The sequence below is a fragment of the Lissotriton helveticus genome, chromosome 3_1 (assembly GCF_964261635.1).
Source record: "Lissotriton helveticus chromosome 3_1, aLisHel1.1, whole genome shotgun sequence".
NCBI lineage: Eukaryota > Metazoa > Chordata > Amphibia > Caudata > Salamandridae > Lissotriton > Lissotriton helveticus.
The window spans coordinates 158417441-158439491 of NC_136061.1; the positions used below are offsets into that span (position 1 = coordinate 158417441).

Below are 22051 nucleotides of genomic sequence, written 5' to 3' on the forward strand. Positions count from 1 at the left end.
GTGTTCTTCATGGTTCCGTGCTCCTGGCGAGGAAAGTCACGAAAAGAAACGGACGTCAGCACGCTGGGATGGCACCTTTATAGGCATCGCACATGTCTCTTCCGGTACGGACGACGCCTGGTGGAGCAGAACGACGCCACCTACTGGCGTGCATGGATACCGCTTCAGAAAAATATCCATATCCAGACTGACATCTGGAGCTAAATCAAAAGGTAAGAAATATGCAGCTAGATAGTCTCTACCAGATACAGCATTAGCAAAGGTAAGTAACTTGTCATTGCACCAAAGACCATCTGGTGGATCTGCTTTTTGTAGTGTTTTCTGGGGTAGGGAAAGGCAAGATAGTGCAAAACATTACTCTGTTCGTAGACCGACTTCTGCATTAAGATCTGCTACGCAATCACTAAAAAGCAGTTTTGCTGAAGGACTGAAAGCCCATTCCACCAGGGCTAAGTTTACCAACTCCGCATTGGCATGCAGTGTCCCTGTTCATGACTTCTGCCGAGCTGCGACATGGGTGTCGATGTAGATGTTCACATAGCTCCACTGCAAGGTCAGACAGAAGGACATTTTGCCCTTTTGGTCCTACAGGACTGTTTGGTCTGAGTCAATGCCAAAGACACTCAAACCTCCACTTTGGGGAGGTACTGCTTTATACTACAGATGAGGAATTTGTGGTTAGACGTATTCATCTGAAGAACAAGTTACCTTTGGTAATTCTCTTTGTTGTTGTTATTCTAACCACAGATTTCTCATTGCCACCCCACCGCCACATTCTGTGGAGTGGCGTCCTCTTCATATCTAAAAGGGTCCAGAGTTAGGAATCTGTACACTGGTACCAGCCATTCAAGGTAGATGTTAATCTTTTAATAGGTTTCTAGGGTATTTAAGTTGGTAAGACAACTCGAGGTGATTATCTGATAGTGAAACTATGTTTTGGTTGGCAAGCGCACCCTTGAGGGTATTTTGGCCCATCCTCCCAGGGATACAGTGGCTAACTTGGCTTTTATGAATGGTGGTCCCGTACAAACTACCTGAAATGCTCCATGTGGTCACTGGTTTATTGTTTTGTTGAACGCTATTGTTTTGTCTTGAAGGAGAAGGACTGATCGAAGTTTAAAAGATTGAGACTCCAATCCTCTGTGTTGTAATTTCTACTGAGATCCTCCATCCTACTACCTGAAAGATGCTTCAGAAGCAGACCATAGAGGGAATCCGTAGAGGCAGAATCCAGTAGATGTGTGTTACTACCCTTTTATAATGTTCTTTGAGATGGATATGTTAGTCTCCTGCACACTACTTGCAATCCTCCCAGCTCCACTGTTAAGAAACATTATTTTCTGTTTACGTTGATTGTCCTTGGGCTCCATCCTTAATGTCCTCTGTGGGGCATGGGAAACTGGGATGAAACTGAACATCCCTGTCGTTAGGATTCAGGTGGAAGTGCGAGACTCTAGTCAGGATGCCTTTGGTGCCACCTGGCCATTGTGGCAGGTCATAGCTTCAAACTTTTCTGGTTTCGTTTTGACACTTTAAGAAGGGCTTCCTTTAAGCATTATTCTTGAGCTGTCCTGTACATCAGAAATATTTCCACAGTTCAGTTGTTTAGCCATAGACAAGGAGGGTGACTGATAATGATTAGGTGTATACGCTGTTTATCTTTAATCTACTGCATTCCAGATTTAACTTGCCAGTATTGTTCTTTTCACTACCTGTCCATGATTAAATCTCATCTCCTTTCTTTAGTGCATCCATGTATATATTCAAAGTCTTACGAGGGGGTGTAACAGAAGTACCCAGTGGAAAACAAGTGAAAGCTGAAGCCAACCAAGTAAGTGTGACTCTTGTTCAATCTTGAATTGATTTGGTAAGTTGTGGGTTTGGCTGAAGTTGAGTGGTGCAGGCTATAAGTATGTTTTACAAACTCACAATGTTCTATCGTTGTCTGCTGTTCTTGTGCCCTTCTCTACTGATGGATACTTCAAACTGCAGATTTTTCACATTGTGAATATCCCCAGGCATCAGACTGGACGAGGGAAACTTTAAAAGCAGTGCTTCTGCAAGTCAGTATATGGTGTAGTGAAACTCTGCATCAACTCCATTCCGCTCTAGAAGTGAAGAACAGAGATGCTTATAAGCATCACACATGTGTGCTGGCGTCAGTTACTTCCTTTATACACCCTCAGAGGTGGATTTAGAGCTCCACTTCTACCCTCTGGGAAGAGATTATATTGATCCTTAAAACCGCAAGGTTTAAACCTTGTAGTGACAGTCACAAACAGACGTCTGTGGCTGATCCCTATGAGGTGTGCCTTTGATGCTTGGGTTCATGAACGACTCCATAATTTCCTATGACTTTGCTCAGATTACTCCAAAATTCATCTAAGAACACGAAGACAAGCTCTACGTGGCAAAGCACCACCGAAATCTACCCAGGTTCTACTCCAGGTCAATGTCAGGAGTGTTGATACACACCCAAAGTTGTTTCTGTGGCATACCATCATCCCGGCCAAAATCTTTGGATAAATCCAGTCTTAAGTGAACTCTGCCCCTTCCCGCCACTCATTCTCTAGAGGAGTGAAGGCATTGTGCCTCACTGTGTTGCTCCCTTTCCCCAGAGATGCTGATTCCATCCTTCGTGCCAATGTCCCCCTAGTTCCCAGGTCTGCTGGTGTGACACTGCAGCAGGTTGAAGCTTTTTGAGAGGCCATGCTGCACATCCTCTGCACCCTTCTGGCTCCATCTGGCGTGCCTTTAGGCCCCTAGGATCCGCAGAGGCCTCCACTCTGATTACTGCTTGCACAACCATCCTCTTTGCTGTCTGTGCCCTTGACACATTGAAGTCTGTGTCAGTCTCAAACTTGGGCACCTGAGGGGGGAGTTGCAACCCATCGTAGTCTCCAAGTCTGAGCAGACTCCGTCTCAATCCTGCCCAAGCCCACATCGAGATTTTGATGTGGTGCGGCTGCCGTCCACTAACAGTGTGAACCCTAACACCTTCCTGACTATCCCTCCTGACAGGAATCTCATACATATCAAAACATTTGGTAAACAGATGATTTCCTTGTCCAACCGTGTTTTGAGGTCAATCACTGCCAGTTGCCTCCTTGGACACTACAGTGACACACTATGGGACATGCTTGGTGAGATCATGCCGTTATACCCAGAGGACCTATGAGCTTCTTTGGCCCAAACTATTTAAGATGGCCAGGATGCAGCTAAGTTTATCATCCTCTCTGGCCTAATAGCCAGGCACTATATGGGAAGGGCTGTAGGAATGAGCGTAGTGCTCGGGCGCTACACATGGATGAGATCAACAAGTTTCTTTGGGGGCATCCAGTTGTCATTGATCGACATACCCTTCGACGGCTCACGTCAAGTTAGTGAGGCCTATTAATTTCAGTTGGTAATCCCATAACATATCCCACCTTTTAGGGGATTTGCTAGGGGCTTTGTGTATCAACAGCATAAGGCCCTTCTGTTCGCACAACAGGCCACCCAACCCTTTCAGGGTCCGTGCTGCAAACTTTACAGACAACAGCCAGGCCATGAGGGGTAGTGTATGTCCCAATCCCCCACCTCTCCAGCCACAGCAGGATGTATGACGTTACAACGCATACTTTTACAACGCCTACCTTTACATCGCAAGTTTTACAATGCATACCATTACAACGCATAGTGCTTTGGGGCGCTGGATAGTGAATAGTTTAATTTACTATTCCAACTCCAGTCCCCGTGGATAGTAGGGAAGGTGTTGGATAGTACATTAAACCTATTCCCTATCCTAGCGCGCCCCCCAGCGCAATGCGTTGTAATGGTTTGCGTTGTAAAAGTTGCGTCGTAAAGGCACTGCCTGGTAAAAGTTGCGTTGTAAAGGATGTTTCCCGCCACAGCATCTTTAATGTGGCCTTAGGTGGCACACTGCCACCTGGTAGTAGGCCAGATCTGTCTCTTTTTCCAAGGGGGGCAAAGCATTACATCCAACAAACGGTTCCTGCCCTGCTTTTTTTTTTAAAAACATTGCACCTGCTACCTACTTCAGAGGAGGTTTATCCGTTTTGCTACAGAAGGTGAAGGCTCCTTTGGTCAAAGGAGCCAATAAAAGGGTACCAGACCTGAAAGTGGGGACTGTATGTTACTGCTGTTACTTCCTTGTGCTGAAGGACAGGGGCGTTCGTCTTATTCCAGATTTTTGCCCTGTCAATGCCTTCCTGCACAACAAAATATTCAAAATGCTTGACCCAGGTTCTTTCTGCCCTGGATTCCAGAGATTGTTTGGTGGCGTTGGACCTGCAGAATGTTTTTCTTTTCACTTCCCAGTCCTTCAGGATCGCAAGCACAAACAGCAGCTCAAGGTGGGCCGCAAGCAGTTTGTTTGCTGTGCTCCCTTTAGGCTCACCAGTGCCCCTCAGGTGTTCACAATAGAGATTGCTGTAGTTGCTGCAAATCTTCTGAGGTTAGGGCTATAAGTCTTCTGCTACCTCGACGACCATCTATTTAAGGGGGGCACACCACAGTTAATCACAGACCTGCTCCAGACCATGGCGAACCTCCTGACATGCTTGGGGTTCTCCCTCAGCCTACCGAAATGACACCTGACTCCTGCACAGAGGCTCCCCTTCATCGTAGCCATCTTGGATTCTTTGTGCTTTCCTACTTTTTCACCAGAATAACGAGTTCAGGACGTGCTGGTAATAATCTAGATGCTTCAGCCTCAATCCTGGATTTCCGTGAGGATTGCTCTGAGGCTTCTTTGCCTGTATGCCAACGATGCCTAATGTCCTATCTGGGTTTCACTTCTCAAGTCTTCAGTGAGCCCAGCACAATGGGAACCTGCCTGATACCATCCAGGTTTTGGAGGAGACCGCAAAAGATCTGCAATGGTGGATGCTGGACCGCAGTTGGACTAGCTGCAGACCCCTCTCCTACTCCACCCAGATGGTGGTGACTGACACATTGCTACTGTGTTGGAGAGGCCATCTCGGAGAGTGGGAGATCAGAGGACTCTAGTCTCCAGTGAAGACCCGCTTCCACATTAGTTTGGTGGAGTTGTGGGTGATTCGCTCAGTGTTCAAGGCCTTCCTTCCCATCATCAAGGGGGAAGTTAGTGCAGGTTCTTACAGACAACACCAATGTCACATGGTACTGCAACAAGCAGTGCGGAGTGGCATCCTGGGTCCTATGCCAACAGGCCCTATGCCTTTGGAACTAGCTAAATTGTCTGGTCATTTCTCCGGTTGCTCACCACCTAGCAGGATCTTTAATCGCCAGAGCAGACTAACTCTGTTGCCATCTGCTAGTGGATCACTAATGGCAGTTTCACTCGGAGGTGGCACAGGGAGTCTTCCAGCAACTGGGAGAACCATGGCTCAATTTTCTAGCCAATGGCCATAACGCACAATATCAACACTTTTGCGAGCAGGAATCCCAAGAAAGCTCACTCTTGGAGACGCATCCTGCCTGAAGTGGCACTCTGGACTCTTATAATCCTTCCCGGCGCTATCTTGCCAGCCCTGAGTTCTGAGAGGATCAGTCATTCTAGTGGATCTGGATTGGGCCTGCAGAGTCTGGTGTCTGGAACATCTGAGCATCTATCCTCTGATCAGGCTGCCACTTTGGGAGGATCGTCTGTCACAGTAGCAGGACTGGGTCTTGCACTGGGCCTGCGCAACCTGCTCCTCCATGTGTGGAGATTGACCTGCAACAGTTAATATCTTTTGACCTTTCTTCTAAAGTCGTTGACGAATAGCACCCTTCCACAAAAGTGAAGTATGACGGCTGGGAAACGTTTGTGGTTGGTTACAGTACCCACTATATCAAAAGGGGGGGACTAGGAACCCATAAAGGTCAAGCATACAAGCTCCCCACTAGGCTGTGTAGATCCAAAGATCCTATAAAAGAAAATGTAACAGAAAAGTGGTTGATGGTGACTGAGAAACCAGACTGGAGATCTGATTGCTCAGGAGCAGTGGCCCTCACACCCCCAGATGGGTGTCCTGCTTCATCATATGGCAGCTCCGTGTTGGGCCGGCACTGCAATGCCCAGCAGGTCTCTCGTGATGTCTCTTTCCTCACCCACTCCCCACCTCAAACCCACTTCCCAAGTTTTTTTATTTTCTCCCCAAAAACTAGCTCAGCACGTTTTTTTAAGTGCATTAAGACTACATGAAAAGTGCATCACAATATTTAATTTACTAATTCATCACTGATGTGTAAATAAAAAGGAAAAACTGAAAAAGGTAAAATTGAAATAAATGTCATTGTCATGAGCGAGTCCATGTGACAATAACATTTATTTCAAGAAAAAAGGCTCTTAAGGTCTTCAGAGTCTACGTATGTCAAATCTGGATGTGTATACCAGATCTTGGTGAAAGAGGGTATTCATAGCATGGTTTCTGAGAATGAATTATCACGAATATTAGAAACCACAAACCATTTGAGTCATGGAACAAACAGATTGATAATAATCTTATTCTTCTTTTATATGTATTTTCATTTTACTCACTAGAGACTTAAAACCATCCACTGTATTCGTGCCATTTCTCCTAAATTGGTATCATATTAGAGTAGTTCCTTTGATTTGTCTGCAACTTTCTCAACCAGCTACTTCTATTATTTTCATACAGGTTTCCTCCGTTGGCAACCTCGACCTATCTCGTGTGACTGGTGTGTACCGCGACGCATTGACGGGGTTCATGTCCAAGAGAAAGAGTGCCCTCACTGGAGCCATGTTTATCGATCTCTTTCACCGGTTTCCGGTGAGTGTTGAATGTAATCGCACAGCCTTTTCTGGAGATGTGATTTCTTTACCTCAGAGACAAATTCAGCACAATTATTCTTTCAAGTGTATGATTTTGGCCTTCGGATTGCTATTTTTGTTACCCGTCCCATTATTTACTATAGTGTATTCCTTCCTGTAGACTAAAGGTCACACTAATGTGACTTGTTGCTATATTGTTGAGTAAGAAAAACAAGATAAATCAAAAACAATAGACTTTTTATCCCAGTCGCTAGACACATTGCCACAGTGACTATGGTGAATGAGAAACCCCAGAACCTTGTGAAGGGGCAACACCACCAGTCTGCTGAGCGTGCCATGTGATAATATGAATGGCAGAAATGTATTTACAGATGCAGATACGATTGCATAACGAAACATGCAATGTATGATAGACTGAACTATAATGCAGTCCATGCTTTGTTTTGAGTCCCAACCAGGTGACCCTGCAATCTGCCCTTTTCTCTTCTACTATCGCTATTTGCTTATGGAGTCTCCAATTCACCAGTGCAGAGGTTAATTGAATAGTGACTGAGCATACACAGCCTTGTAATAAGGGAAATTGACAGCTTGCACCAGTGCGGTGTTTAATTGAAAAGTGAAGAAGCAACCCTTGCTGCACATGTACATCCTGGTGAGAAAAGAAATGACAGGTTCCATAATCAAACATAGGACGTTATTGTGACTTTGGAGGCGTAGAAGCGGGCTGCCATTCCAGCACCCAAAGGCGTCCGCACACCGCCTGCCAGATTAGGAGTTTAATCCTGGTCTGGCCGGCGGTGCCTTTCTCAGGCTCATAACTGAGCCTTAGAAAGGCATCGCAATGGGAGCGCCAAAGCATGTTTCTGCACCGCATGGACTGTGAAGTCCATGCCAGGAAAAGGTGGTGCATACAGACAGGGGGCGGCACACCATGTGCCCCCCTGCATGCACCCCATGGCCCAGAGGACCAGGATAACCTGTAGGGACCCCTTGGTTTCTTCACTGCCACAGTTATGCCACACTTTTCATGGCAGGCTTAAACTGTGGCGGTGAGGAAACTCTTAATATGCTTGGCAGTACCACAGCAGCGCCATCAGCATATTGCGGCCTCAGACCTCTGCAGGACCACAACACAGAAACCCAGACAAGGAATACACAACTCAGCAGAGGCGGGCTCAAATGGTTAGGCAATCAAATACCTAATTTCTAAAAGTGGTATTTGACGGCGCCCAAACGGAACGCCGGGGTGCAGTCACCCCCGCCTTCGCCGGTCCTGACCTGGGACCTGGAATCTAGACCTATTTCGCGAGTGGCGCGCCGATGCCCAGCCGGTGCAACTGTGGTGCAGTTTTGAAGTCGGTCTGGTCGGGGCTGGGGGGGTGCGCATGGCATCGCCTGTTCGAGGCGGGCTGAGCTGCGGACGCCTAGCCTTGCGGCACCTCAACTGACTCGCGGTCGTTCCCACCCGGCGGACGGCATTGACAGAAAGTCCGGCACCCGACGAGCACAGTAGTCTTCATGTTCGTCTTGGCCCCCTGATGCTCGTCCTGACCCCCAGATGTTCGATGCAGCACTGGCGATCTCGCCAATCAACACATCCCCCGTGTAACCTACATACATGATCGGACAACTACATCTCAATTTGCTTTCTCAAACCCGACTTGTACCGCTGCTTCCACCGGGTCCACTCGTGAGCTGACCTGCAGACCGTGCATGATGCACAATACGACGATATTCAGCTGTTGACAATACCGATGGCTACACAACTCCTGCTACACAATAAATTCGCAAGGTATTTACATCGTTCCGTGATGATTTTGTAAACTCACAATTTAGCCTTTCCACTGTCCAAAATGGCTGGGGCCATAAATGGGAGCAATAAAACGCCTCCATTACGTCCAGACGACCACGAGGCTGCATAACAACTCGGTCTGGGGTCACCAAAACAGAGATAAGATCTCTCCTCCCCCACCAAGCAACCCAGATACTAGACTAGCCCGATCTGCCCCGGACTTCAAATCGAAACTAGACTCTCTAAACTTTCAGAACTAAAGACAGAGGACTGCTATTTCTTGTCTCCATCTCTCATACTTGGCGGCTATTTTAGACCAGTCATCCTCATTGTCTATCTCCCCTATTTGGCGGCCATCTTAGACTAGTCATCCTTCATCCTTCACTGTCGGCCATCTTAGACTAGTCTTCTTCATTTACTTTCTCTCCTACCCGACGGCCATCTTAAACTAGTCAACCTCACTGGCGGCCATCTTAGACTAGTCATTTTTCGTTATTGGATATTACCTAATGCTAGTCACAATCTCTATTCCTATAGCCCTCTGTAACTACACCTACCCTCACTACACCTACCCACACACCCTCCCTCTCTACCTACTCCACCGCTCCCATCATGGAACGCACCGGCAAGCACACATATAAAATTAACTACCCACCCGAGCTCACCAAAAAATCTGCCAAACGCTTCAAACATAACCTCCTGAAGGCCCACCCTGAAACTCCTTTCGTGGACACCTACTTCTCACCGAGCAATGGATCCAAGAGCACCGATATTATCTTCTACACTACACGTAGAGCACAATGGAGAACAGCGCTCCTCTCCTTACTCACTATCTCCACCACCAGGAAATCCGCTCATGGCCTTACACTTTCTATCACTCCATCCCAACTCTTCCCAGGCCGCGCTACCATCACTATCTACAACAACGGGATCATCCTATTTCAATCCACTGACAGGAACCTTGACCTACTCGACAATCTGTTCCCCACTTTCAAAGATCACATCCCCATCCGTCTGACCAACAATCCTAGCACTTCTGACAACACAACACCCCCTACCCCTAATCGCCTATCTGCACCCACCCTCAACCACTCTAACCTAGCACATCTTCAGAACGTCACGCATCTCTCCCCCCCAGCACGATAGTCACGCACCCTCCCGCTGTAGCTATTACACACCCCTCAACCACAGACGTAGATCTCTCCCCTTCATACACTGTCCACTCCCCCACCCCGCCTACCCCCCACCTTAACACCTCTCTCACACGTCCGACTAGTCGTTCGGAACTCCCCACCTCCCTCAACTTAACTTCCCCCCCCGCAACAGGTCCTTCTCCCATTCTATCTCTCCCCCCACTCTCAGTCCCCACTACCCCACTCTCTCAACTACTCTCTCAGAACACACCTCCCCCTTACCTTAAGCCCCCCCTCCTCTCAACAAGCCCCTCCCCCATTTCATCTCCCCCCCCCCCATTCTCAGTCCCCACTACCTTACTTGCACCCCCGCCATCCCTAGCCTGCACTCAACCCCCTATTCGCCCACGCCGCCTCCTATCGAAGGCCTCACTCATACCACCAACTTCCACCCTACTCCCACACTGGACAAGATTATGTCCACCCTCCTCCTAGTCATAGAAGAACTTCAAACTATCAATGAAATCCTTTTCATAAACCCCAGACACCCCTCACCCACCACCACTTCCCCGCCCAACAAATCACTCTCCGTCCCCACGGACCCTCTCATTCATTACTCCCCACACTGGACCTCTATCCCGATCGCAATTCTACCTTAAAATACACACCCCTAAAGACATCAAACTACTCAACACAACGCTTAGGAACACACAGACATGGCTGGCAGAGAATCATCTCAAACTGAACGCTCTAAAAACGGAATTCCTCCTAATAGCACCATCTGCCAAAGTCCCCATCATACAGGATTGGCTTAAACATCTTACTGCATTTCAACGTTCAACCAACCATTGTGGACTCAGCAAAATCATTAGGCATAACCCTTGACTGCAATCTCAATATGCAGAATCATATCAGTAAGGCAACTAAGGGAGCAATTTTCCAGATCAATACATTGAGGAAGCTGAAACCCTTCCTGCCAGCCAATGACTTCAGGACCGCAGTCCAAGCTCTAGTTAACCCCTCGAGTAGATTATGGAAGTGTCGCCCTCTGTGGCCTCCCCATATCGAAAACCGCACCCCTAAGAGCCTCTATTAATGCTGCATCAAGACTCCTCACTGGCTCTAAAAGACGCTCACACATCTCTCCAGACTTGAAATCCTTGTACTGGCTGCCATACGAAGCTAGAATACACCTGAAAATCGTGTGCATGACGTAGAAGGCCTTACATCACAACTCGCCCAGTTACCTAGTTCAGAAATTGACAATCTCGGGTGGCTCTAGAGCCACAAGAAGCACAGAAAATCTACTACTGAAACCACAAAGATTCAACAAGAAAAAAACATATAGACGGTCCTTCTCAGGGATTGCGCCCAGGATCTGGAATGCTCTCCCTCCAGAAACCAGACTTATCTCATCCACGGCATCGTTCAAAAAAGAAGTAAAATTGATTCTCTTGGCAAAATTCACATGAATATAGGCTAAGGAAATCTCGAGATTCATTATTATTCCTTTTATGACAATGGTTAGCCAGACCACCTAGGCACTTCTGTTGCCTTGACTCTATGGGTACTCATTGGCGTACACCGTTTTGCTCATCTTTGCACAAAATGTTATGTTAAATGATTCTTGTTGTCTGTATAACCCCTATGTGTGTAAAGCACTCTGATATCCGCGAGGATCTTGTTTGCGCTCTATAAAACTTTCAAAATAAATAAAATAAATAAATAAATACCAACCGCCCCCGACGTGCCCTCAACCCCCTTTCGGACCATGACATACACAACCTCCTTCGTTCATATGTCCCAGTTCTCCTTAACCACACAACCACACACCTCTCCATACCCACGATTCACTCAAACCCCCTTAGGCCCCCCACACAAAACAGAAGCTCCGTCCCCAATAACCTTAGAAAAGTCCCCCTCTCTCCAGAACCTTCTACCACCCATTTCACTCCCCGACTCAAATGCATACTACTTAACTGCAGATCGGCCCCTAGACACTCCTCCGACATCGCGGACCTCATCATAAATATGGACCTTGACCTAGCCATTCTGACCGAAACCTGGCTTACTGAATCTTCTACACCTATAATGGACATTTTAGTCAATCCCCCCGCCCCCAACTACCACATCATTAGACTTGACAGGATCGGTAAGACGGGCGGGGGAATCGCATGCATTTTTAGGTCCAACCTCTCTGTTACTAAAGCCACCTCTCCCTCCCTCACATCCTGTGAACTCATCTGCCTCGATGTCACCAGCGAGGGCAAACCTATATGCTCTCTACATGTCATCTACCACCCACCCGGAGACAACCTCACCTTCACCCAACACCTCATGGACACGATCTCCGCTAATTCTGGACGGCAGAACACTCAAATCTACTTGGGTGACCTCAATCTCCATTGGAACGATCACAAGGATGCGGTGGTGAATAGTCTTAAAAGTTTCCCCAGCGTGCTGGACCTTTCCCAAATCTGCAACAGCCCGACCCATGACAAAGGCGCTATACTCGACCTTATCATCGCGAAAGAAGACACCACCCAACTGGAGGCAATCCAACCCTGTGACTGGTCAGACCACCACATCATCAAATTCTTCATCAACGAAAAATTTAAACTTAAACCGGCTCAACCCACCAAATCCAAGATTTGGAAAAGGGACTTAAAGAAACTCAACCCCAACTCCCTAACTGAACACAGCCACAATCGCCTCCTTCCCCCTACTGGCGTCTCGGACGTACAATCACTGACCAACCTCTACCTCAACTCCATGACCTCAATAGTCAATGAAGCCGCCCCCCTGCAACTGAAGAGAGTCTCCACCAAGAACTCTAATCCATGGTATGATGGTAGACTCAACGATGATAGGCGTGACATGTGAATGACAGAGCGCACCTGGAGATCAGACCCCTCAGCACTGCACCTTAAAACTCTTAAGAAAAAGAGAAACGCCTACTTTAGGAAAATCAAGCGCTCAAAAACTGACTTCTTCAGCCTCCAGCTCGATCAAGCAAAAAACCGCCCAAGAAAACTGTTTGACCTAGTCAAAACTCGAACCAAGACACAACCTCTACAATCAAACAGCACAACAAGCGATATACCATCCTGTGAAGACTTCTCTGCTTTCTTTGAGCTGAAGACTAATAACATAAGAAGCGATCTCCTCAATGATGTAAGCCGCTACTCCAGCCCCAACAACATAACTTCCACTCAACCTAAAAATAACGCGGCCTGGTCTTCCTTCGACACCTACTCAGAAGAAACAATTAACAAACTGCTTGGCACCCTGAAACCCTCCAATCACCTCATAGACCCCTTACCTGCCAATGCTGTAAAAGACTTCATCCCCTGCTCCTCCCACTTTGGACTAAAATCATCAACAGCTCCCTTCAACAAGGACTCATCCCTGACTCCCTCAAGGTGGGACAAGCCACGCCTATACTCAAGAAACCTACAGCTGACCCTGCCGATCTAAACAATTACCGCCCTATCACCAATATCCCCACCCTGGCCAAACTGCTGGAAAAATGTGTACAACTCCAACTGACAAAACACATCGATCAGTTTGACCTCCTCAACCCTCATCAGTCAGGCTTCCGAGCAAGACACAGTACGGAAACGGCTATGACACACATAATTGATGACGCCCTCCAAATCCTAGATCACAACGACACCTGCCTCCTCATCCTACTTGATCTCTCCTCAGCATTTGACACCGTCAAACATGAGAATCTACTTGAGCTGTTAAGTACCAGAATGGGTCTATCTGGGACTGTTCTCAAGTGGTTCACTTCCTTTCTACATAATCGGTCTCAAAAGTTCAAGATCAACAACGTGTTTTCCCCATCTGTGCCTGTAACATTAGGCGTCCCACAAGGATCTTCCTTATCCCCAACTTTGTTCAATCTAGTCATGGAACCACTCACCACCTTGTTACAAGCATCTAATGTACACTTTCACATGTACGCCGATGACACTCAACTCTATCTCAAACTACAATCCCCGGAAGACATCAAACTTCTAAACTCTACGCTCAGAAACACCCAATCATGGCTCGCCGATAATCACCTCAAACTAAATGCTCTGAAAACTGAGTTCCTTCTGATCGCACCTCCTGCGAAAATCTCCACCACCCAAAGCTGGCTCAAGCACCTAACTGCACTCAATGTCCAACCCACTATCGTGGACTCCGCTAAATCCTTAGGCATCATACTTGACACCAATCTCAACATGCAGCAGCACATTAGCAAAGCAACTAACGGAGCTAACTTCCAAATCAACACTTTGAGGAAACTTAAACCCTTCCTCCCTGCCAAGGACTTCCAAACTACAGTACAAGCCCTAGTCATTCCACGCATAGACTACGGAATCGTCACTCTCCGCGGACTCCCCCGATCAACAACCGCGCCCCTAAGAGCCTCCTTGAACGCTGCAGCGAGACTTATCACTGGATCAAAAAAACATTCCCATATTTCCCCTGACTTAAAATCCCTGAACTGGCTGCCTTTCGAAGCCAGGATACAGCTGAAAATCGCTTCTCTGACTCACATGGCAGTACACCACAAGTCACCCAACTACCTCACTCAAAAGCTGTCTATATCAGGGGGCTCGAGATCCACCAGAAGCACAAAAAATCTCCTCCTGAAACCGCGAAGATTCCAGAAGGAAAAAACGTATAAACGATCCTTCTCCGGAATGGCACCCAGGATCTGGAACGCTCTGCCTCCCGAAACAAGGGCTATCTCCTCCACTGCTTTGTTTAAGAAAGAAGTAAAAGCCATCCTTATGGCTAAATTCACTTAAACACTTTTTTTTTTTTGGATATATCGAACACACTGCTTTGACTTTGTATATTTGCTTATCAGATTGTCTAACTGTACTTTTTGTTTTATCTGATTGCTATCCTATTTTGCTACTCATTGACTTCCCTCTACTATTCTGTACCCAATAGTTTGTTTAAGCACTCCCTTGTCTCCCTTTACCCCTCGGTTCTGTAAAGCGCTCTGATATCTGCAAAGATCTTGTTCGCGCTATATAAAACTTTGAAAATAAAATAAATAAATAAATTATTCTGAGTTCAGGCATACTAAATCGACTTTCTATCATGTTTCCCGAGTCAGATAGGATTATAAGAATGTAATAATCTTCACTGCCCATTCTGGCCTATGAGAACAGGTAGCCTTCAATAGTGAAAGACGAAAATGGCTGTAATTCACTATTAGAACATGCTACACACATCAGAGCATGTCCTACCTTATACTCACAATGCACCCTGCTCATGGGCCTACCATAGGGTGTCTAATATGAAGCAAAGGGAACTCATTGGCGTACACCGTTTTGCTCATCTTTGCACAAAATGTTATGTTAAATGATTCTTGTTGTCTGTATAACCCCTATGTGTGTAAAGCGCTCTGATATCCGTGAGGATCTTGTTCGCGCTCTATAAAACGTTCAAAATAAATAAAATAAATAAATAAATACCAACCGCCCCCGACGTACCCTCAACCCCCTTTCGGACCATGACATACTCAACCTCCTTCGTTCATATGTCCCAGTTCTCCTTAACCACACAACCACACACCTCTCCATACCCACGATTCACTCAAACCCCCTTAGGCCCCCCACACAAAACAGAAGCTCCGTCCCCAATAACCTTAGAAAAGTCCCCCTCTCTCCAGAACCTTCTACCACCCATTTCACTCCCCGACTCAAATGCATACTGTGAGAAGTTGGCCTGATATGCAGTGCTCACTATTCTAGTGATCACTATGTATCAGTCCAAACAACCCTTATTGATGATTGGTTGTAAGTCAACCTTATAGACCAGCTATCCTAGTAGCATGGATACGAGCAGTCTAAGGCTAAGACTCTAGAGGGCGTGTTAAGCCAGCTGTTTTACCATCACATTACCCCTTGAACACCAAGTGAAAGGACACCACACAAGTTGTTATGAAAATAAACAGATATTTATTTATAACAAGTCTACCCTGAACTCTTTATGAGTCAGGGAGCTAAGCACACAACAAAACTCTTGCGAAAATACTTTAAGTCACACAATTTACACAGATGCCCTAGGGGCACGAAAAACCATATACTCAGTAAGTGGAATGCGAACTTGCTAGCAGGTAAGTAATACGTTTCTAGACTTAGGAATCGCTAGGCCTACAATTCTAAACACTGGGAGTAGATGCAGGAGGCCTGTGGACGTCGTGTGCAGAGTGGGAACTCTCACGCGTAAGGCGGGAAAAAGTCTATGGAGGCTAGCAGTTGCAAAGTTACTGTTCTCGGGCGAACCCGACTAGGTGGGTCGAAAACAAGAGTGGATCCGAACACTAGGAGTGTTGGACTGTGCTGGAGCACCGGAGTACTCGGTTTACCTAGCCCAGGGGCTGCGGGTGCATAGGGTTGAAGTCACGTCGGAAACCCTCGTTGTCGAACCAGGAGCCTGAAGTGGAAGTTGCTGGCAGGCGGCCAGTGAAGAAAGTTCGGAGTGATCCAAGCCTGGATCAGGGGAGAAGAAACCTGTAAGCAGAGGGGACCAAGTTCTGAATCACTAGCCAGTGATTTAGGTGGGCACCAGGATGGCACCGGACGAAGTCACCTCAGCCAGGTGAGTGGGCGCTGCTGGGCTCTGCAGTCTCTCGGACCAGGAGGCGTTGTCGGCGACCAGGATGGAGGTGCGAGCTGTCCCACGAAGGTACTTGCTGTCGACGTCGCTGGACCCAGGATTGGGGCAACAAGTCTTGGCAAATGCAAGGCCCACGCGGTGGACCTAAAATGGCGTCTTGAGTGGACCAGGAGGGTCCAAGGTGCTTCTCTGAAGTAGGGAAGCAAGGGCCAGTCTGGAGCAACCAGACCAGCAGTCTTTGTCGTCGTGGAGCGTCGTAAAAGGGCCACTAGCCAACGGGCAAGTGACCGGGACAACGCGGTGAGCAGCAAAAAGCAGAAGGGCCCCACGCAGATCTCGTGGATGCAGGGGGGCTGAACTTCGGTGCTGGAGCTGCTCAGGGTAGGGGCTTCTCTCGCCCCAAAGCACTCGGTCGAGGGTCACTCGGTGGTCGTGCTGGACAAGCGTCGTGCAGTTCTGAAGATGGCCGGTCCCTCGAGGTCTCGTCGCACCCACGGATCACAGCTGGGCTGATGATGTAGGTTGAGGTCAGAGGTGCCAGGGAAGCCGGTTCTCGTCGTGCTGGAGCAGTCTTGATCCGAAGGAGAGACTGGCAACAAACCGCGATGCTTGGTTGGTGCCTGCTGCTGCAGGGTGACTACTCCTTAGTCACAAGGGAGAAATCTTAGGAAGAAGTCTTGAGTTCCTTTCGTGGAAAGTAGTTTCAGGATTCAAAGATGATCTGATTTGGAAGGGGGCCAGTTCCTACCTTTATCCTGAAAAAGGGGGCTGGCACGCGACTAAGTCCTGCCCTATGGGTGGGACTAGGAGGGGGGTGGTTACACCCCTCTCCTTTGGCGGGCTTTCCCCAGGCCAGGGGCTGGAGTGCCCCTGGAACTGGTTTCAGCCGGCCTATGCACAGTGAGCACCGGGGTGCCACTTGCAGTCACCTTCCTCAGAAGCCCTGCCTACCTAGGATACACAAAATCCTGTCTGGGACGGTGCTAGCACCGCCCCTGGCAGGAAACCCTTTGTCCTTGCCTCCTGCTCTGGGAGGACTCCCAGCAGCAGGAGGGCAGACTTGTGTCTTGGTGGCAGCATCCATTTTGTGGAGCTAAGGCTCTGTTTGACTTTAACCGGGGTTACAGGTTACATACATGTCGTGTCCCTCTAGAAGGGTGGAATGCTAACCCCGTCGCCAGAATTGGCGAGGGGTTAGTATTCCAATTCGTATGACACCTTACTCGACATGTTTTGATAAAGCGATACCAGAGTTGGCATATAACCGCGAGGATTATAATGCACTTAAGAGTATATGGTATGCGATATCATGGAAACGGCTAAGGGATGGATCCCGAAAGCCGCAGGCAGGCTCCGCTCATGCCAGAGCACCATCTCACACGATTCCAAGCACTCTGCCTTCAGGATTGTTAAGGCCTGCCATAGGAGTGACTGATAGGAGATCTGTGTGTCCATTTAGGTTTAGATATAGGAATACTATATCTACAGCAGAGGGTGAGTACACCACTCTGCCCCAGCTGTCAAGCAGCCAGTTGTGTCTGATTTAGTTAGTCAGCCCAGGGGTGGCATAATACATGCTGCAGCCCCTGGGCGACTTCTGGGTGCACCTCAGCCCTGGGTACAGGGACTTGAGAGGGCCCAGGGCCAATTCAGTACCTGGGTACAATTTGGAGTAGAGAGAACAGCTAGGCTGTGGGTCTGATTAGCAGGCCCACAGCCAGGGAAAGTCGTAAACCAGTGAAGCAAAAAGCAAAAATCTGGGTGATCATCGGATTGCAGACCCTACTCTCCTACACATACTACTTAACTGCATATCGGCCCCTAGACACTCCTCCGACATCGCGGACCTCATCATAAATATGGACCTTGACCTAGCCATTCTGACCGAAACCTGGCTTACTGAATCTTCTACACCTATAATGGACATTTTAGTCCCCCCCCCCCAACTACCACATCATTAGACTTGACAGGATCGGTAAGACGGGCGGGGGAATCGCATGCATATTTAGGTCCAACCTCTCTGTTACTAAAGCCACCTCTCCCTCCCTCACATCCTGTGAACTCATCTGCCTCGATGTCACCAGCGAGGGCAAACCTATATGCTCTCTACATGTCATCTACCACCCACCCGGAGACAACCTCACCTTCACCCAACACCTCATGGACACGATCTCCGCTAATTCTGGACGGCAGAACACTCAAATCTACTTGGGTGACCTCAATCTCCATTGGAACGATCACAAGGATGCGGTGGTGAATAGTCTTAAAACTTTCCTCAGCGTGCTGGACCTTTCCCAAATCTGCAACAGCCCGACCCATGACAAAGGCGCTATACTCGACCTTATCATCGCGAAAGAAGACACCACCCAACTGGAGGCAATCCAACCCTGTGACTGGTCAGACCACCACATCATCAAATTCTTCATCAATGAAAAATTTAAACTTAAACCGGCTCAACCCACCAAATCCAAGATTTGGAAAAGGGACTTAAAGAAACTCAACCCCAACTCCCTAACTGAATGTAAATGTAAATGTATGTGTCTTGTAAAGCGCACTGCTGCCCTGAGGCGTCGTGGCGCTGTAGACCGCTGGGGAACCCGTCCTGGCTATCCCTGTGAGATGGTCCCTACTGGGTATCTCCAAGGTGAAACCAGGCATCCCCGGCGAATGTGGGGGGCCGTTGTAGAGATGAGGCAAGCTAATGCCCAGAGTTGCCGAGTGTGATCCCTGGTTAGAGTAGGCACCGAGGCGAGAATTATCGAGTCCGCTGACCCTGGTCCACGACCCTGCCGCGTCGGGAATTGAACCCTGGTCCCGGGCCGTTCTCTGCTTCCGGGTCTGCCGCCTCTAACCAGTGAGCCACACCACAGCCACAATCGCCTCCTTCCCCCTACTGGCGTCTCGGACGTACAATCACTGACCAACCTCTACCTCAACTCCATGACCTCAATAGTCAATGAAGCCGCCCCCCTGCAACTGAAGAGAGTCTCCACCAAGAACTCTAATCCATGGTATGATGGTAGACTCAACGATGATAGGCGTGACATGTGAATGGCAGAGCGCACCTGGAGATCAGACCCCTCAGCACTGCACCTTAAAACTCATAAGAAAAAGAGAAACGCCTACTTTAGGAAAATCAAGCGCTCAAAAACTGACTTCTTCAGCCTCCAGCTCGATCAAGCAAAAAACCGCCCAAGAAAACTGTTTGACCTAGTCAAAACTCGAACCAAGACACAACCTCTACAATCAAACAGCACAACAAGCGATATACCATCCAGTGAAGACTTCTCTGCTTTCTTTGAGCTGAAGACTAATAACATAAGAAGCGATCTCCTCAATGATGTAAGCCGCTACTCCAGCCCCAACAACATAACTTCCACTCAACCTAAAAATAACGCGGCCTGGTCTTCCTTCGACACCTACTCAGAAGAAACAATTAACAAACTGCTTGGCACCCTGAAACCCTCCAATCACCGCATAGACCCCTTACCTGCCAATGCTGTAAAAGACTTCATCCCCCTGCTCCTCCCACTTTGGACTAAAATCATCAACAGCTCCCTTCAACAAGGACTCATCCCTGACTCCCTCAAGGTGGGACAAGCCACGCCTATACTCAAGAAACCTACAGCTGACCCTGCCGATCTAAACAATTACCGCCCTATCACCAATATCCCCACCCTGGCCAAACTGCTGGAAAAATGTGTACAACTCCAACTGACCAAACACATCGATCAGTTTGACCTCCTCAACCCTCATCAGTCAGGCTTCCGAGCAAGACACAGTACGGAAACGGCTATGACACACATAATTGATGACGCCCTCCAAATCCTAGATCACAACGACACCTGCCTCCTCATCCTACTTGATCTCTCCTCAGCATTTGACACCGTCAAACATGAGAATCTACTTGAGCTGTTAAGTACCAGAATGGGTCTATCTGGGACTGTTCTCAAGTGGTTCACTTCCTTTCTACATAATCGGTCTCAAATGTTCAAGATCAACAACGTGTTTTCCCCATCTGTGCCTGTAACATTAGGCGTCCCACAAGGATCTTCCTTATCCCCAACTTTGTTCAATCTAGTCATGGAACCACTCACCACCTTGTTACAAGCATCTAATGTACACTTTCACATGTACGCCGATGACACTCAACTCTATCTCAAACTACAATCCCCGGAAGACATCAAACTTCTAAACTCTACGCTCAGAAACACCCAATCATGGCTCGCCGATAATCACCTCAAACTAAATGCTCTGAAAACTGAGTTCCTTCTGATCGCACCTCCTGCGAAAATCTCCACCACCCAAAGCTGGCTCAAGCACCTAACTGCACTCAATGTCCAACCCACTATCGTGGACTCCGCTTAATCCTTAGGCATCACACTTGACACCAATCTCAACATGCAGCAGCACATTAGCAAAGCAACTAACGGAGCTAACTTCCAAATCAACACTTTGAGGAAACTTAAACCCTTCCTCCCTGCCAAGGACTTCCAAACTGCAGTACAAGCCCTAGTCATTCCACGCATAGACTACGGAATCGTCGCTCTCAGCGGACTCCCCCGATCAACAACCGCACCCCTAAGAGCCTCCTTGAACGCTGCAGCGAGACTTATCACTGGATCAAAAAAACATTCCCATATTTCCCCTGACTTAAAATCCCTGAACTGGCTGCCTTTCGAAGCCAGGATACAGCTGAAAATCGCTTCTCTGACTCACATGGCTGTACACCACAAGTCACCCAACTACCTCACTCAAAAGCTGTCTATATCAGGGGGCTCGAGATCCACCAGAAGCACAAAAAATCTCCTCCTGAAACCGCGAAGATTCCAGAAGGAAAAAACGTATAAACGATCCTTCTCCGGAATGGCACCCAGGATCTGGAACGCTCTGCCTCCCGAAACAAGGGCTATCTCCTCCACTGCTTTGTTTAAGAAAGAAGTAAAAGCCATCCTTATGGCTAAATTCACTTAAACACTTTTTTTTTTTTGGATAAATCGAACACACTGCTCTGACTTTGTATATTTGCTTATCAGATTGTCTAACTGTACTTTTTGTTTTATCTGATTGCTATCCTATTTTGCTACTCATTGACTTCCCTCTACTATTCTGTACCCAATAGTTTGTTTAAGCACTCCCTTGTCTCCCTTTACCCCTCGGTTCTGTAAAGCGCTCTGATATCTGCAAAGATCTTGTTTGCGCTATATAAAACTTTGAAAATAAAATAAATAAATAAATTATTCTGAGTTCAGGCATACTAAATTCGACTTTCTATCATGTTCCCCGAGTCAGTTAGGATTATAAGAATGTAATAATCTTCACTGCCCATTCTGGCCTATGAGAACAGGTAGCCTTCAATAGTGAAAAACGAAAATGGCTGTAATTCACTATTAGAACATGCTACACACATCAGAGCATGTCCTACCTTATACTCACAATGCACCCTGCCCATGGGCCTACCATAGGGTGTCTAATATGAAGCAAAGGGAAGGTTTAGGGACTGGCAAGTGGGTGCACTTGGCCAAGTCAAGTCGACATGGCAGTGCTAGACTGCACACAGGCCTTGCAATGACAGGCCTGAGACATACTTTACAAGCTGCTTCTGTGGGTGGCACAATCAGTGCTGCAAGCCCACCAGCAGCATTTGATCTACAAGCCCTGGGCAAATAACCCAATTGTGGAATAACCAATCAGTACATTAATTTAACATAGGGAGCACTTGCACTGTGGCACTGA

The 22051-nt window shown here is 47.7% G+C and overlaps 1 protein-coding gene across 2 annotated transcripts in view; it reads left to right on the forward strand.

Moving 5' to 3' along the window:
* MYBBP1A (MYB binding protein 1a) overlaps nucleotides 1-22051 on the forward strand; it is a 678288-nt gene that overhangs the window by 429383 nt on the left and 226854 nt on the right. For both annotated transcript variants that reach the window (XM_078679447.1, XM_078679448.1), the window contains exons 21-22: nucleotides 1747-1831; nucleotides 6627-6758. In XM_078679447.1, coding sequence (XP_078535573.1) covers nucleotides 1747-1831; nucleotides 6627-6758 — 217 coding nt within the window. The remainder of the gene's footprint in view (nucleotides 1-1746; nucleotides 1832-6626; nucleotides 6759-22051) is intronic.